At 37.8% G+C, this 18,210-nt stretch overlaps 1 protein-coding gene across 3 annotated transcripts in view; it reads right to left on the bottom strand.

The window, feature by feature from the left end:
* Positions 1-1,933: 1,933 nt before the first annotated feature.
* The window catches only part of MYB (MYB proto-oncogene, transcription factor), a 33,796-nt gene continuing 17,519 nt past the window's right edge, over positions 1,934-18,210 (bottom strand). Inside the window, exons 12-16 of one of the 3 annotated variants that reach the window (XM_077144073.1) lie at positions 18,029-18,143; positions 17,812-17,937; positions 17,144-17,254; positions 15,666-15,773; positions 1,934-3,298 (exon numbers count right to left, since the gene is read on the bottom strand). In XM_077144073.1, the coding sequence (XP_077000188.1) occupies positions 3,182-3,298; positions 15,666-15,773; positions 17,144-17,254; positions 17,812-17,937; positions 18,029-18,143 (577 nt within the window). In that variant the 3' untranslated portion in view covers positions 1,934-3,181. The remainder of the gene's footprint in view (positions 3,299-15,665; positions 15,774-17,143; positions 17,255-17,811; positions 17,938-18,028; positions 18,144-18,210) is intronic. The other 2 variants (XM_077144071.1, XM_077144072.1) reach the window with 2 other exon arrangements.

The raw sequence follows: 18,210 nt of genomic DNA, 5'->3' as shown, positions 1-18,210 counted from the left end.
GAAGATGTACTTTAGATTTGACATTCGTTTTAAAGCAGGGAAAAATTTAACTCATGGTGAAAGATTTGATTTACCTTCATGGACATCGGCCCCCACGGTACTTACTTCTTCAGTTCTGCATAATAGACCTGCTTGTTTTTTTTCTATGATGTATCCTGAGTCAGTATTGTGACTTACCTAACCAATATTTCCTGCAATATTTACAGGGATGCAAGAATGCATGTACTAGCTCAGGTAATATTCACAATATCCAATGACCTCGAGATGTATTTTTTTTCTCCAACAAATAAAATTAAGCTTAAAGCAGGTAAGTAAAACTCACACAAAATCTCAGAGTTGGTAAAGAGCAGATTCTGAACTCAAAACAAGACTGGAGGGTCCCAAAGGTTGTATTTCTTTCTACAAGGCAGAGCTCTGAGCTCCTTATGGGAAGTGCCTTCTAACATCTAAAGTTCCTTCCAGTTCTAGTAGTGCATAATTTCTAAAGACATGAAGAAAACTTCTTGCTTGGACATCTTTCTCATCTCCTTGCATTATCAGTCCCATCTAGAGGCTGAGACACTGAGAAGTGTTAGAACTAGAAACAAGCTCTACAGGTATTAACTCAAAAGGACAATCTTTTATTTGAATTGCAAATGACACCGTTTCCCTTTATTTTACTACTTGAATCTCCAGTTGTAGAGATCAGGATGTTTACACAAGTGATCAGGACAAATGAATGTTTTATAGATGCTTATGAAATTGAGTGTGAGTGTTTGCACATAAACTCTAAATTTACACTTTTTATTAGCTTCCTTTTCAGTCTCTAGTTATTGGGTTCCATACTTTTGGGAAGGTAAATATTTGTCTCAATTCTGAATAGCATTGAGATTGCTCTTGCCATAAATTTATTCTAATAATTAATGTAACCCCAAATGTGATCTCTGCAGTCGGCAATGCACGTTGTCAGCTAAATGAGCATCTGACACACTACATGGCACACATCATTTAATTATGGAAAGCACATGTAATAACAAAATTTGTATAGTGTATTCTTTAACCAAAAGCAAGAACTAATCCCACAGATAAATCAAAATTCAAGGAGGTTAGTGACTTGTCCAAGTTCACCCTGCTAGGAAAGCAGCAGGTCAGTCCCCTGGAAAAATAGCCTCAGACTGCCTGAGTATAAAAAACTTCCCAGCACTAGATGATCTATAGAAGAATACTAAGCAAACTTATAGACTGGTAATTAGGTCTAACAATTCATTGGCTCTACAAATAGTATTTAATATCACATACGTAAGAATTCAAAGTGGGAATTGGAACTGTGATGAAAGGACATTCGAAGGTGCCTGCTGGAAAGGGACAGGGTCGCACCGTGAGAAGACCACTGAGTGGGAGATGGAAGCCAGTGGAGATTGACCTGCAAAGTGGGGGCATGGACTGAGGGATCGCTGGACTGGATGCTGTGTCCTCTCCGGCTTGCTCCAGGGTGCCCCTTCGCCCTCCAGCTTCCGGTTGGTCCTGCCAAGGAGGAGCCCTGGGCAGAGATGGGAGGACCTGTGAGGTTTCCTTGGGGAGGGGCAGCGCCCTGGTCAGAGGTGGCCCTCGAGGGCTCCTGCTTCCCTTGACTCCCCATCCCGGCTGGCACCGCGTGTCTGACCACCCCTGGGTATTCCTGCATCTGCCCACTTGGTGCCATCATTCCTGGTCAGAAAGAACTCTCCTTGCCTTATCCCATTTGGAAAACACCATCCGTCTCCTGCTGGAAGCCTGTCGGACACAATCTAGAACATTCCCTCCAGTTGTCATTCTGCACATGATTACTTTCTGAACTATTTACCCTGATTTGCCTGGTACTCTTCCTCCTGAGAAATGGTCCCTTGCCTCTTCACATTGAGTTCAGATGTTGTACAAATTACTAAGAGAGGAAAGCACTCTGAATCCCCTCCATTTTCTTAAAAATATAATGATCGTCCACAATCAGGAGCAAGAGAGAAGTCAAAAGTATGTAAAATAAGGGCACAGCTTTATTTCTCTACAAGGCAGTAAATACACTGTCATATCAAAAGTTCAGTGCAGGCCATCTCGCACCAAATATTCTTAAGGCAGCAGCTGGCTCTCGACCCCAGGCTTTGGTCTCCCCAGCTGCAGACACATGCTCCATGCGGCAGTTCCGAGACCCGAAGCTTAGAAACCGTGGGGCTGCTGATCAAACACAGGACCCCAGAATGGAAGAACGGTCAGGCTGAACTCAAAACAAAACACAGAACGTCGACAACACAGATCTCCCAAAGTAGAAGTGCAATGCATATTCTTATAAACCAACAATTACAAAAAACAACAACAAATGCAAAAATCTCCCAAACAAGTTTTCCAATGTATTACAAAAGGAAAAAATATATCTGTATATATATATAAAAAATAAAAAAGTCTGAAATACTAGTGCACAATTACCTAACACCAAGTTTGTTTTCTTTCTGTCCAAAGCTCTACTGCCCCTCTCATTCTAGCAGCATTCTACAGGCTAAGACCAAATAGCAGCAAAACAGTTTTCATTTGGCATTTACAAAATTAAATTACTGAATAAAAATATAATTTTTTTATAAAACTATTTCATACAGTAATAATTTTTTAAGCAAGCTAACAAAAAAACTCATAGAATGGTTTAGTACAATAATTGTACCTCCAACGTGATTAACCATAAATGAGCATGTACAATCTTGATTTATTGTCACATGGTGTTAAGCCAACATTTAGAGTAATGCTTGTACTGATTGTTTTTTTAATCAATGTCTTTATTGTGTTTAGTGATTGAGGAAAACGAAATATTGGAGTACCTTTTGTAATGAAAAATGTCAACTCATCCCAAGGAGAAAATACTGGTGCGTTGGATACGCTAAATTACAGAAAAATCGTTTTATGTTTTTTTAAAATCTGCATTAAGATATTAACAACTGATTACAATTCAATACCTAATAATTTAGGTAGGAATGTCATTTATTTTTTTAAAAAAATCCTTTTAGTTGGGTGAAATCCAATAAGATTTCGTCTAACTAAATGCACTTTGTGCTCCTCTCAACTGTTGTACCACAACAAAAATAGGCTCTTCTCCCATTCATGAAAAGTTTCATGTAGAGGAATGATATATCTCAAGTCAAGGTGAAGTGTTCTGAAAACCATAATGCTTGTCCGGAAGGGCTCACATGACCAGAGTCCGGGTTGAGAAGGCATTCACGTATTTCCGCGCCTGAGCAGAAGCCGTGATCTGCTCCTCTGTCTTCCCACAGGATGCAGGTTCCCAGGCTCCACTGCAAGGCTAAGGGGGTGGCGGGGAGAGAGGGCGGCAGCCAGGTCAGAGAGCAAGCACAACAGATTCCCAAACCCACCAGAGCCAGTGTATGGAATACACAGTTGATGAAGTTTTTATGGTAGGATAACAAGGGGTGGACACCAGGAAGTCTTTGCTAGATAGACTCTTAAATCCATACCAGCCAGGATCCCAGCATTTTTGAGTGATAGGACTTGTCAGCAGTGGTGTATGGTCAAGAGAGAAAGCCCACTCCAAACAGTGTCAGAAGATATAACCACATCTTCATGCTCTAATTTTAGAGAGTTGGAGATTCTATGAAGGAATATAATTTTCTGATACCTAAAGCAAATGGTGGGCAGGTGCTCATTAAGTAAACTGGTGAATGCTTGATTAAGCATCACCTACTAAACGTGGGATATATTTGCCCATCAGTTACTTTACAAATATCTGTTTATCATTATAGCTTAGTTTTTAGAGACATGCTGGAGTATTCAAGAAAGTGCTAATGGCTAATGGTCCTCATCCAAATGTCAGCTATAGTGCCAGATACTTCATGCATATTATCTCATTTAAATGGCATCACCGCCCTGTGCAGTACGTTCATCCTCTCTTTATCAGGCTAGAAAACAAAGACTGAGAAGTGGAGGTAACTTGCTCAAGATCACTCGACAGGTACTTGGTGGAGTGGCTTTGAATTGATGCTGTCTTCTGCACGCCCTTGGCTCCTTCCATACTAGACCAAAATGTGAACCATTTCTGTCCCCACATTGTTTGTAAAAGGATTTTAAGTTATTTACAACATAAATACAAGACGACAGCATTTTAAAAGTGCAGATGGCAGAGTCTCCGAGCAACAAATGTGGGAAAAATAAGTAATCTGAAGATGGGATGAGATTTGTATGCAGAATCCTTGCCACAAAGTACGGTGCACCAGGTTGATGCAAAGCACTGGCTTGAATGAGATCCCTAGCAGTCAGTGCAAAGAGGGAAACAGCAACACAATCAGATAAAAGGCATGGTGTCTGTAAGCTCAAAATCAAATCAGTAGTTTGGGAAAAGTACACTATCCCTCACACAGACATCCAAGAGAGATTTTTCCCCCATTGGACTAAAGAAGAATTAGCAAGCTCTCTGCTCTCCAGAGCTTCAAGTGTCCTCTAGGAGACAAAACAAGCGCATGTGAAGAAGTGGAGTAATAGCAGTGTAGTAAAGATTTGCGGTGCCAAACCCAAGGGAACAGGGGATAGGACACTGAGAAATTGCCAGGGCAATGCTCTAGTTGGAAGGAGCAAGCGCAGACAGGATGGAGCTAGAGGGTGGGAAAAGAGGATTGTAACCCAGGTGAGAGAAATAGCAAGAAAGAGCCAAGAAGTTGCAATTCATACCTTGCTTGTGGGATGTGGTAGGGATACAGTGGATTAAAGGACAAATAACACTGAACAAGTGCTTACTACACAGCACCCACGCTTCTTAGGGTTTTACATGCATCATTGCCTTTAATTCTCATGCAAAACACCTGTGGAATAGGCACAATTAAGTTCACATGTTTTGCAGACTAGGAATTTTAGAGCAAGAGAGAACTTGGGTGACATATACAAGATCACCAATTAAAAAGTGATGGAGTGAAAACGTGAACCCAGGCAGCGTGAGTGATAACAGAGCCTGCACCCCTCATGGATACAATTTGCTGCTTCCCTTAGAGTCCTTGTTAGGCATGACGCAAGCAAGTTGGTGGGAAATTGTGGGGTTGGATCGAAAGGGTCTTGGAATCAGGAGGAGCTTTTACATGGCAGGGGAGAGTCATCTGACTTTTTGGCAAAGAGATATGTTAGCATGAATGTGCTAGTTGCAGGGTGGTGGAATTTCCTTGCCAAGTGGCTGGAACAAAGATTCAGTAACACTGGGTATGTAGTTCCCATTTCTAACTTTAAAACTTTCATACGACACAAATAAGTTTTCTGAGTTTCTGCCTAATCTGCTGTGCCATCTCATTGCCAACAATAATGACAGTGTTGACGTGTATGTGTGTTTACTCTGAAAACTCAGAAGCTCAACACTTAACTTGAAATACTATACAGCAAGATGGACTTTCTTAATATATTTCAAGAATCATGTGCATCACAAAAAGGACAAAGACGGCAGACCTCCTGGGCTGACCCTGCCACCAGGTCATGTTTAATGTTTTCCTAAATAAAATCACCAGGATAGTTACAGAATTCTTTTAAATAATGTTAGAATTCTGAATAATTGATGTCTCTCTAAGCTCAAGCAAACTTCTTTCTCTGCTTGTATCTGTTCATGCAATTGACGTATTTTAGTGTAATTCACTGCTTACATGTCATTGCAGATTTTTTTTACAGCACTTGAACATAATATTAACACAAGAAACCACTGAAAAAATAAAATGCAATGTTACCTTTGCAATTACTGAGCTTTTATGCATAGTCATCTTAGTAATGTGACATATAGTGAGTTTAATTCAAGAATAATATGTTGGCTGCCTACAGAGAACTACGAAGTGCTTAGAAGCAATGGATTAGATGAACATAGAGCAAAATGTATGGATCTTAAAAAAAACAAGTGACAAAAAGGGGACACAAAATGAAATATCATAGTGTAAAATCTCATACGTCAATTTAAATGTTACACTAAAACACAGGCTCAAAACAAAAAACATACCTTGCAAGAACACACACAACAAACAGAGGGAAAAAAGGGGAAAGAAAGGGAAAATGGAGATCAAAGTGAGAAGCAAGGAAGGAATAGTCATTTCTGTTTAGCTCAGGTTAAAATTTTTCCAACTTACCTGGGCTTCAGTTAATATAGAATCAATTGTCTAAGCATGTAAATTAAATAGGCTTGCTTTACTTTGCCTCTTGGTGAAAGTCAAGTTCTGATCCTTTGCAATCTGGTACTTAAGTTGATTCAGACATCCCAAAGTCTATTTGGGAGACTGTAATACTAAATATTACCCAATTTAATGATGCATGTTCAACCTGAACCTTGACTCTCTCCTTGTTACAGCTTCCATCATCACTTCAATCATGTTTGGGATCTTCCTCCAGGACCAGATATTTAGAACAATATCCATAAAAACCAAGTACTACGTATTTTTTTGTTTGGGGTGGGGGGCATGGTCCGGGAATCGAACCCAAGTCTCCCGCATGGAAGGTAAGCATTCTACTATTGAACCACCTGTTCACCCTGGTGCCATGTATTTAAATGTCCATCAACAGAAGAATGGCTAAACAAACTGTGGTATATTCATACGATGGAATATTATGCAGCTTTAAGACAAGATAAACTTATGAAGCATGTAATAACATGGATGGACCAAGAGAATATTATGCTGAGTGAGTCCAGCCAAAAACTAAAGGACAAATACTGTATGGTCCCACTGATGTGAACAGACATTCGAGAATAAACTTGAAATATGTCATTGGTAACAGAGTCCAGCAGTAGTTAGAAACAGGGTAAGATAATGGGTAATTGAAGCTGAAGGGATACAGACTGTGCAACAGGACTAGATACAAAAACTCAAAAATGGACAGCACAATAATACCTAATTGTAAAGTAATCATGTTAAAACACTGAATGAAGCTGCATCTGAGCTATAGAGTTTTTTTGTTTTTGTTTTGTTTTTTTTTACTATTATTACTATTTTTATTTCTTTTCTCTATATTAACATTTTATATCTTTTTCTGTTGTGTTGCTAGTTCCTCTAAACCGATGCAAATGTACTAAGAAACGATGATCATGCATCTATGTGATGATGTTAAGAATTACTGAGTGCATATGTAGAATGGTATGATTTCTAAATGTTGTGTTAATTTTTTTTTCTTTCCGATAATAAAAAAAAAGAATACATTTTAATAATCAGCTTCTCATAAGTCAAAATAGAATTTACTTAGAAACAAATTGAATTGACTGAACTTTCGAACTTCAGCAAGCACAGGTTTCAGGAGTGTGTACTCCCCAAAGTGTGGTGTCTACGAGGAGCAAGACTGGGCCAGCTGGTCAACCTCCCTGGACCTCCCAGAACCAACAAACACCAAGGCCCAGTAGGCCCAGTGAAGAGAATCAAAAGGGCCAGGGTAGGCAAGGCAGATCCTTTCTGAGCTGTGAAAGCACCAACCACAAGTGAAAAAGAAACTGGACAGAGCCAATATACAAGGGAAGATGGGAAAGTCGGAGACTCAGGTAGAAGAGGGCTAAGAGCTGAACTGGCTGCTGCTTCCTTTTTGCAATTTCATTTCTCTTCTTACCTTGAAGTCCGGGGGCCCCAAGCCAACTTTTCAAGCAGACAGAATAAGTTTGGCAAAGGAGCATTGCATGTCTTTGTTTTAAGAAGTATATGTTTTAGTACTGTCACATGTATCTTTCCACATTCTGCTGATTCCTTCTCCCTATATTTTAGTTTCATTCATTCTTAAGAACTGATAAGTACGGATTTCTGCACAGGAATTCTTGTTAATTTATTAACCCATGTGCCATTCCAGACATGTCACTCTTCTTAGTTCGTTTCAGCATTACTAATCCTCCCTGCACATACTCAAGCTTAGCCTGTAATATGCCTTTAATTGCCCCTGGGCAGAAGTGAACTATAAACACTCTGTCAAAGCTTAAACTGGGATATCCTGTTAAAGCACTTACAGTAAATACTTGGATAAATAAAACTAGGTCCGCAGGTGACTTTTTGACAGAATTAGATTTTCTTCACATTTAAACATGAATTATTTTTTTCACCATAATGAACAACTACTACTGTTAAATTCATATAGCAACCTCACACAATACTTACTGAGGTCAAAAGTTTTGGCAAGTAATTTGTTTTACAATTCACAGACCTAATAGGAAACTTGTACAAATCATAAAAAAGTTTTTTTTAATCAAATCAATTCTTAAGATATTATTTTTTTTAAGTAATAAGCAGGTATGGGCAATGACCAAAAGAAGAGGAAATTTAAGAATGATCTGATTCTCCTGTTCAACCCATATGAAGAAAATATCTACCCTGGACTGACATTCTAAGAGTAAGAATTCCCTCCCAAAAGGGTATCTTTTAGAAATGTATTATAATTTAAAAATTATAACAGATAATGTCTTGAATGTCAGGGGCAAACCTTGAGATGAAATGTTGCTAAGGTGAAATCAATGGTTAGTAAACCTTTTTCACACATAAATACTTCTCTATATCTGCACAATCAGTTAAGTGCTCCCAATTACAGGGTTACTAATTTTTCATAGAAAAGAGCCTTAAAAATCAGGGGATTACAAAAGAATTGCAAACAGAAGCTCAAATAGATACTTGTATATGAATGTTCTTGGCAGCACTATCTGCAGTAGTCAAAAGGTGGAAACAACCCAAGCATCAATCAACAGATGAATGGATAAAAACTATGATCTATCCAAACCATGGAATACTATTCAGCCATAAAAAGGAAAGAAGTTCTGACACATGAAGCCACATGGATGAACCTTGCAAACTTATGCTGAAGGAAGACAAACACAAAAGCACAAATAATGTATAATCCCACTTATAGGAAATATATAGAACAGGCAAATTCATAGAGACAGAAAGTAAATTGGCAGTTAGCAGGGCCTGGGAGTGGGGAGGGGAAAGGGGAGTTATTATTTAATGGGTTCAGAATTTCTGTTTGGGGGGATGGAAACGTTCTGGAAACAGTGATGGTGTTAGTGCATCATTGCGAATATACTTAATGCCAATAATGAATTATACACTTAAAAATTGTGAAAGTGGTAAATGTTATGTGTATGTTGTCATAAGGAAAAAAGAAGTAGGGGTGTTGAAGGTCCAGATAGTGCCTGGAAGTTGCTCCATTCACAAATGCTTCCACTTCACCCAAGACTAAGTGAATGACCTGTAATGAGGATGAAACTTTCCCAAATTTGGAGTTTGTCCCAGACATCGCCAGGGGTCTCTTTATCTTACATGTTTATGTACTTTCCAACACTTTATATCACAGAGCCTATGCTGTCACAGGTTTTTTGAAGAATAACTTTTTCCCTAGTCACACATTAGTTCCAGACTTTTAAGATGAAGACATGATCTTCATGATCTTTGCTGGCCCAAAGAAGATTCCATCTCAGAGTGTTTGTTTTCTCTAAGTGTCACCAAACACACACACACACACACAAACCCACATTTCATCATGTCTGGGGCAGGGCACTCTGCCTCGGTGCTCCACAAACTTTCCCAACTCATTGATCCTTTCTCAAGTCAACCCCAAGGCTGTGCAGAGCAAACTTGTTTCGTTTATAACACACACTGAAAGCAGGTCACTGAAACAGTACTGGCAGCTTAGTGAATTTTTGTCAGGGTAAGTGGAAAAACATGACTGAAAGGGAGAACCAAATGAGTACAGAGATAACCAAGGGCGAGGGGCAAGAGCTGCACACCACACTAAGGACGTATATCCCATGAGGGCTGTTTCTATGTTTGCTTCATGCCGTCACAAGCCGCAGAGAAACAGAGAAAATCAGAAAGTCAGCTGTTTTACCTCCATAACACTGAAGAGATCTGGCTACCTTTATTTCAAGGAATCAGTTGAATCAGCTGTCTCTTGGTGACCCAGTGACACAGTTCTGACAGGGTAGAGCACAGAATGAAAGAGAGCAGGCTAGAGGAAATAACAGGCCAGTGACAAGAAGACCAGGCCGCTGGTGGGGCCCCTTGCCTGTGTTTCTGAGGACAGAGGTTGGTAGCCTCTGCCCCACAATACCATTCATGTGTGTCTGCTCTTGTGACGCCATTTTGAAAACAATATTGAATCAATTTGATCTTCACTGCAACCCTATGTGGTGAGTGGAGCATATACTACACACCCAATTTATAAACAAGGGCATTTTTTTCCCCAAGGAGGTTAATTAATATGAATTTAAAGTCATGCAATTAAAAAATAATAGCATCTAGACTTGAACCCAAGTTCTTGTCCCCCTTGTATTAGTTTATTATACTCCTCTGCAAAGCCTGGCAAGCAAAAAGTTTGTCCCATTTTAGGGGAAGGTATAAAATTTCATAAATACTTTCAATGTAAGTAGGAGCAATCCAAAGCACATTTAATCAAAATGCTGGGGGAAAAAGTGAATTTCAGTTGTTAACAATATTTTAAAATTCTTTGATTCTGGGCAAATGTGTTGAAATAATAATAGCTGAGAAATTTCCTTAAATTAAACTCACTGTTTTAAAAAAAGTAAGGCCATGACAAGCCAAGTCAGGAAATTGAAATTTAAGGCTGTCATTCTGTGGTTACAAAAAAGAGGAAAGACAGTGAGTAAAAAGCTGATGGGCACTTCTTTTACACTTAGGTTTTAAATAGGAATAAAAGTAAAATATAATTTAAGAGAAAAATGCAGAAGTTCAGAAGGCTTACAATTTAAGCATAGTTTCAGATCTATCAATAAAAACGTCTACTTAAGAAATATTTAAATGTTTATTAATAATGTATGTATTTTTAAAGTGTAAAGCAAACTGAAAGCATACTGAGGAAAACAGGCAGCTCTTTGCTTCTTGCTGAGGAGGGAGCTGTGTGTGTGTCTTTGTAAGGACCCCAACTCATTCCCCAATCCTTTGATGACAGAGGAAAGGGGAGGGGTGCAGAAAAAGGTAGCCAGCTGTCAAGACAAAAATCTACCCAGGTGGCATCTCTCCCAGGACAACTTCTGAATGGCAGAATAAAGTAGGGTTTCACAGTTGAGTCTGCCCTTCCTGCTCCAAATTGCAAGCTCTTTTGGCTAAACATTTTCTCTAATTCCTCATTTGCGATGGTTTTGCAGACTCATTCCTCTACTAGCACACAAAGTGGGGGGAAGGCTGGATATTGACAATGTTGCAACGTGAATGTCTCACATATCCTGAACCATGTGAAAGACCCAAATACCAAAAACATTTCAGAACAACTGCATTATGAGTACCCTATTTGCCTTTACAATTTAAAATTAAAGCAGCTACTTTTAAAAAAAGAAGACCAACAATTATAAGATTATGTGGCTGCCTCAAATTCCTTTTGGAAAAAGATTATAAATAATTTTAAAAACAAATATGACATTGTTAGTGCGTGATGGCTCATATTTCCTTTATTTGTTACAATTTATAAATTAAGGGCTATATGGAAAGTTTCTCAATCATTAAAATTCATTGCTTCTCAATGACACTCCCACAACACTGAGCGTACTTAGGATTCTGATTTTGGTATCTACGTACCATTTCCCACTAAAAGATCTCAGAGCTTGTTATGGGTTAAATTGTGTTTTCCCCAAAAGATATCCCCAGTACCTCAGAAAGTCATTTATTTGGAAACAGGGTAATTACAGATCAAATTAGGCAGGTTAAAATGAGATCATATTAGAGTAGGGTGGGTCCTTAATCCAATAAGACTGAAAGGTCCTTCTAAGAAGAGGAAATCTGTACACAGACAGAGGAGAATATAACATGTGACAACTAAGGCAGAGAGCACCATGAAGTCCCAACAAGCCCCCAGAAGCCTGGAGAGAGGGATGGAACAGATTCTTCCCTATAGACTTTAGAGAAAGCATAGCCTTGATTTAGGTCTTGTGGCCTCCAGAACTGTGAAATAATACATTTTGATGGTTTTAAGCCACTCATTCTGTGGTACTTTGTTCACAGCCCTGGCAAACTAAGACCAAACTCTTTGACGAAATGGCTGATTCCAGCAAGGCAAGAAGGAAATGTGGCTATTTAATTTAATTTAAAATTTAATTAAGTTAAATTAAATTGAAAGTTCTGTCCCTCAATGACACTAGCCACATTTCAAGTGCTCAGAAGTCACATATAACTATTGGCTCCCACACTGGACAGCAGTAAACTGGACATTTCCATCCCTGTAGAAAGTCATATTGGACAACACTGCTCTAGAAATGAAGAGATTTAAGAGACTTAACAAATGCAACGCATGAACACTTTTTCAATCTTGAATGAACAAACAGTAAAAAGATCTTCTGTTGGATTAATGGGAAATTTTGAATATGGCCTGGGAATTAGAATATTAAGGAGTTACAATTCAAAATAATGTGTGATAACAACAACAACAAAAATAATATGTGATAACAGTATCATAAAAATATCCTTCTGTTGGGTGGGCCACGGAGGGTCAGCAGGCAGAATTCTTCCCTGCCATGCTGGAGACCCAGGCTTGCCCATGCAGAAAAAAAAAAGTCCTTATGTTTAGAGATACATCTGGAAGTATACAAGAATAACTATGATTTTCTTTATGGGATTTCTTTTATTATATTTTATATTATGGAATTTCTTTAAGTATTTCATAAAATCAGATGAAACAAATATGGCAAAATGTTAATAATTATTGAGTCCAGATGATGGTATATTATCTCCACTTCTATGTATGTTTGAAAAATATTATAGTAAAATGTTTAACTCATAACTTCTTGAACTTCTGATTTAAAAATATCAAATGTAATTTACACATACTTATGCATAAGCATGTGTATTTATTTGTATATAAGAAGCTAAATCATAAAGATCCAGTATATGGGCCTCCAAAACAATAATAATAGCTTTGATTAAAATGCCATCACTATAATTAAGTCAAGGATGATTAAAACTGAAATGGCAAAATAGCATGGAATTACAGTCTCCATAGCCTTCAATATAAAATATAACAATTTTATCACTTTACTTCTGAAAGTGTTCTTAAGAAGAACAGACAGAAAATTAGTTGAATAGACAATCAATTGCACTATAATAGTGGCAACTATTTTAAATTTTAGAAGTATCAGAATTTTAAACTATTTGGGGAAATTATATGCAGTTGTTTAATTAAAAGCTCTTTGCCAAAAATGTCTAGATGTTTTGTTTAAAATCCCATTTAAAATCTGACTTACCGTAAGTACATTACAAAAGTTATAGATTACATAAAGCAAGCTTAAATTAAAAAGTCAGATATTTTAATCAATGCACCATGGGTTCATTAATACTTTGTGTGAGAAATCTACCTAATAAGATTGTCCGTGGAAATATCTGAAATAGCATTATGTATTAAACAAACAAAATTGCCACATTGCATAAATATTTATATATGTACTTCTGAAATAGGATTATACAGATTATAGGCAATACACATTTAAATATTTAGAATCAGTTGATGCACTTTCAAATATGTAAAATAAACATTTTAAGCATTTTAGAAATTATGGTATTTTTAAGGAATCAGAGACTAGATCTTCATGGCCAAAAGGGAAGTAGATATTTGGTGTGTCACATTCATTTAGTGAGTGTTTCTTAAAATAAATCTGTTATCAATTATATTAGATTATTAAAACAGGTTTGATCAATGTAAATCAGTAAACCATATAGTTGAGATAAAAGCACTGATTCTAAAATTACCTTTTAGGCCTCAATTATCCAATTTGGTGGAATTGACACATACTAACAGCACCATATGCTACGCCTAGAGCTTTAACCTCAGTTTACAAATGTCTGAATCTATAGAGTGCCAAATATGACCTGCTGAGATACTAAAAAATATAGATTAATAAAATAAAGCTACTATTTAACTTTGAGTTTCAAAGATAACCTATATAACCATTAAACAAATTATATATTGACATTAATGTTTCATATTGATTGCTTTTAAAATGCAATAACATTGTAAACTTTAAGGTAAATGAAACAACTGGATAGTCTACTTTTCATAAGTTCTGACATTCTCACCAAATTTTATATAATGTGTAGTTTCTATCAGCAGCATGCTCAGCTCTGAATGGATCCAGCTAAAAGCTATTAGGCTAGGCCAGAGCTATTAGTATCAATATCAGGGAAATAACTAGGATTTTTCAGCTGGTTTTTAATTTGGTGATAACTTTCCCCAAATATATTTATATGTTTGCTCTTGAAAATTTAGAATGCACTTTTCTACACTATCAAAAATACAGATTAGATCCCACACTAGGCCACAAAATACACATAAAACTTAATGCAGCTTAACTAAAGAACTAATCAAGTACTAATAATACTATTATTGTGCTGGAAACAAAGGGCCGAGCATTGAGGGAAGACGGGAAGCAAAAATGAAGAAAGGGTCTCTCTTCTGGACCCTGACGCAGCTCTAGATGAAAGCTGAAATGCCTGCCCCGTGCCTTGCCAACCTTCTAATTCCCTTTCTTCATCCCTCTTCTTCCTCAGGGGAGTTGTTTCTTCCTCATCTCCCTTCTGTGATACTCTGAGTCTCCTCCCCATGGGGCTACTTGGCCTAACTGGCTCAGATTCCACACAAGTCCTAAGCTCTCCACCAATCCTAACAGTCAAAAGGGAGAGCAAAGCAGCTGGTATCAGATAGAGGCCCCATGTTAAGCAACCTGATTGAATTAATAAACAAAACATGCTACCCTTCCAGCTATATTTGTATTACTTATAAGAATCATGCTCGATCTTACGCATAGATTTCTAATTGGTGGGATTTCTGGCCTTGCCAAAAAGGGCAAGTTCTAAGATTCTAACAGTTTGGAGCAAGAACGCCTGTCACAATGTAAGAAAGCTCTGGAAGGCTGTCTTGGCAAACTTCTCAGAGGATGCCATGTGAATAGAGAGTCCCTTAACTTACAGTTTCAAACATGACTTTCCACTCTTGGGTCCAGGTTCTCCAGGCACTCCAGGGTTTATGAAATGTCTCAGGGGGCAGAGGGGAGGGCTTGGCAGGTGGCTAGGTATTGGGCTATTGAATGTTGAGAACTGCTTTACATAATTTGAGGGAGCACATTTGCATTCTTATTTGCATTTGGCACAGGATTCATTTGGAATTTGTTGTATTTCATCCATATACACACTTCAGGGTTACAAGGGAAATATCTTTTGATACTAAAACTTGGCAGCAGATGTTCAACTATAAGTTATCCACGTTATATTGACAGTTGACATGATTACCGGATAGTCAAACACATCATTATTTTCTGTCTAGCTCATTTCAAACTTCTTTTATAATCTAATCTGTTTCTGATCTTTGCTGGCTTAGTGTTAGAGCATAAAATATTAAAATTTGAAACAAAAGTCAAACTATACAGGCCAACTTTTAAAAAATACTTACAAGCAGAGAAAGGAGATACTGCCACTTTATATTATTAGAACAGGTTCCCAAAGAATGATGACATGAAACAATTCAAACAATGACTGACTCTAAGATCATGTGTCACCTTAGTGTCAGTATCTCCCTCCTCTGCTCATAGGAGCACCAGCAAGGAATTTTAGGAGTTTCTTAGACATTAAGAAGATGTTGAAAAGCATTATTCACCAGTGTCTAAAACGTTAAAAAAAAGTCATAAGAGGATCAGTTGTTTGGTGGATTCATTTTAAGATACCAATGTCAGAATAGTTCATTACCTGCAAGGAACTCACCAGGGATCTACTTCTAGGTGCTGTAAATGCTTTGAGAACATTGTCTTCGTCTTCTGACACTGGCGTCATTAAAACGGAACTTGTAAGAATATTCTAAAGGGGAAGGGATGATTTGAAATTTAAAGGCGGTTGGATGATACATGAGTCAATCCTTTAATTCTAACAGTTTAGAGTATAAATTACTTAGGAGGTTATATTCATTTGCATGAGAAGAGGCAAATACCTGCTAGAATTTCTCTCTCCTAAAAGGAGAACCTGCCAATTTACTAACTCTGATCTCACTGTGTGAACTGTTGCCCAAACAAAAAACATAAGGGGTCCTTCATGGTTCATGGCATGTAGTAGACGCCCAATAAACATCTATCGAATGAAATGATGAGTGCGTATTCTTAAAAATGAAGCTCTGTTGAGAGAACTATTCATCTACTGGCACAGAATTATTTTGGACCTACAAATCAGTGCACTTTAGTACAAGCATTAAAGGTATGGAGTCTAGAACCAGACTCCTGGGTCCCTACTCCACATCACCACTCATTAGCTATCTGACCTTGAACAAATGACTAAGACCTCTTTGTGCCTCAGTTTCCCAGTTGGTCAAAATTATCAACCTTACAAAGTTGCTGTGAGGAATAAATGAATGAATTCATCCAAAGCCCTTAGAATGGGACTTGGCACTTTGCACATGCTGAATAAATATTAGCAATTGCTATTAGCTGCTCTGATTCTCTATAAGAATTAAAGGCAACCATTCATAAATTACAAACTAAGTAAGTCAGGTGACCTAAATGCTAAAGCTTTAAAAGCGGTGGTAACCAAAGCAATACAATATTGGGTTCAAAACTAGGCATCTATTATGAACCAAGCACCGTGGTTCATGGCATGTAGTAGATGCCCAATAAACATCTATCGAATGAAATGATGAGTGCGTATTCTTAAAAATGAAGCTCTGTTGAGAGAACTACTCATCTACTGGCACAGAATTATTTTGGACCTACAAATCAGTGCACTTTAGTACAAGCATTAAAAGTATGGAGTCTTTTAATGTACCGTGGTTGCCACTATGCCAGATCTACATAAAACTAAAGAAGAGATGATTTAACAAGAAGGAAACACCACATTTAGAAAATGAATAAATCAATGAAAAGAAAATGTAAAAACTAGCATTCTGAGAAAATACGTATATTTGTGTAGCAGAATTTTCAAGTAACAAGGAGTTTTAACTCATTAATGATGAAAAAGTCTGCAATGAAGCAGAATCTGTTTCCATTCCAAGAATAAATCAACTTTCCATTCAGCACTTTAATAATCACATAAAAATAATCATGGGCAAGAGAGAGTCTTTAGAAATATCATGTGTTAAAGAGCACCGAAACTACAGTAACCTCCCATGCCATGCGTAGAGTTTTGTGAGACACCAATGTAATGTGAAAACACAGGTGCTTCGCTCGTGCACGCAGACTTACCGGTACATCTGCTACAGGTGATGCCTGTGGGAACAGCTGAGCGTTCAGACTCTCCCCTTCCCAGTGGTTTGAGCAGAAGAAATTTCCTGCTTTATCAGTTGGAGATTCCACCTAATAAAAAACAGGAAGAGGTTTTTGTTTCTAGAACTTCCCATGAAACAGTGACATGCTAGAGTAAATTTCTGGTCAGTCTCTCAAACACTTATCCTAAACCGAAAATGAATTCATGAAGCATTTATCTAACCTATCGGCATCTTGTCACCATACTGAATGGTTATTTTTGCAAGTGAGATTCTCTTGCTCTTATACTATGAATTAAGGATGTTACTATTTGTATCCAAATTTCAATATTCCTTGATGTCTGAAAATTAAATATATGTGTATATATACATATATATATCAAATATGTCTTGATATATATGTATCCCAATCAAAATCAGTGATTAAAAAGTACAGTAAAAGCTGCCTGGCCTGCTTCTCTTCCCTTTTCCTCTTCAGCATGCTCTTTTTTCCAAATGGGAAGTAGATAGAGGTGATCTGCTCTCTAGATTGAAGGTCTCACTCCCGCAGGCTGGCTGTGCCTTTTAACAATCATATAAATGGACTCCTCAGGCCAACGGAGTGGGGAGCAAAGGGGGCAGGCTCCAAGCTGAGGCTCTCCTGCTTACCTCCTGTTTGATTTTCTTCAGCAAAGGTGGTCCATTTTCTTGAAATTCAGCAACAATTCCAGATTCATCAGATTCCTGTTTGATCCCTTCCTGTAGATCTCCTACTAGATGAGATGGGGTCTGAGGCTGAAAGGAAGAGGAGGCGTTTTTGCATTGGAGGAAAATTTCTGTCTGTTCTAACAAACCAGTTAAACCGAAGACATTTTCTAAAACTTACTAGCATCTTCAGGGGACCGTATTTAATTTCCTGAGCTGCCAGAGCATGTTTGAATGGTGTAGGAGTTCTTGGAGAACTTTCAAGGATTGACCTTTTGATAGCTGGAGTTCTAAAACTTCAGAAAGAAGTAAAGCAGTGAGTGGTACAATATAAGAGAAACGATGTCCCTTCCATTGCCCTAA

Source organism: Tamandua tetradactyla, chromosome 25 (genome assembly GCF_023851605.1).
Source record: "Tamandua tetradactyla isolate mTamTet1 chromosome 25, mTamTet1.pri, whole genome shotgun sequence".
Taxonomy (NCBI): domain Eukaryota; kingdom Metazoa; phylum Chordata; class Mammalia; order Pilosa; family Myrmecophagidae; genus Tamandua; species Tamandua tetradactyla.
Note: the sequence above shows the minus strand (reverse complement) of the source record. Positions and strands in the feature narration are given on the sequence as shown.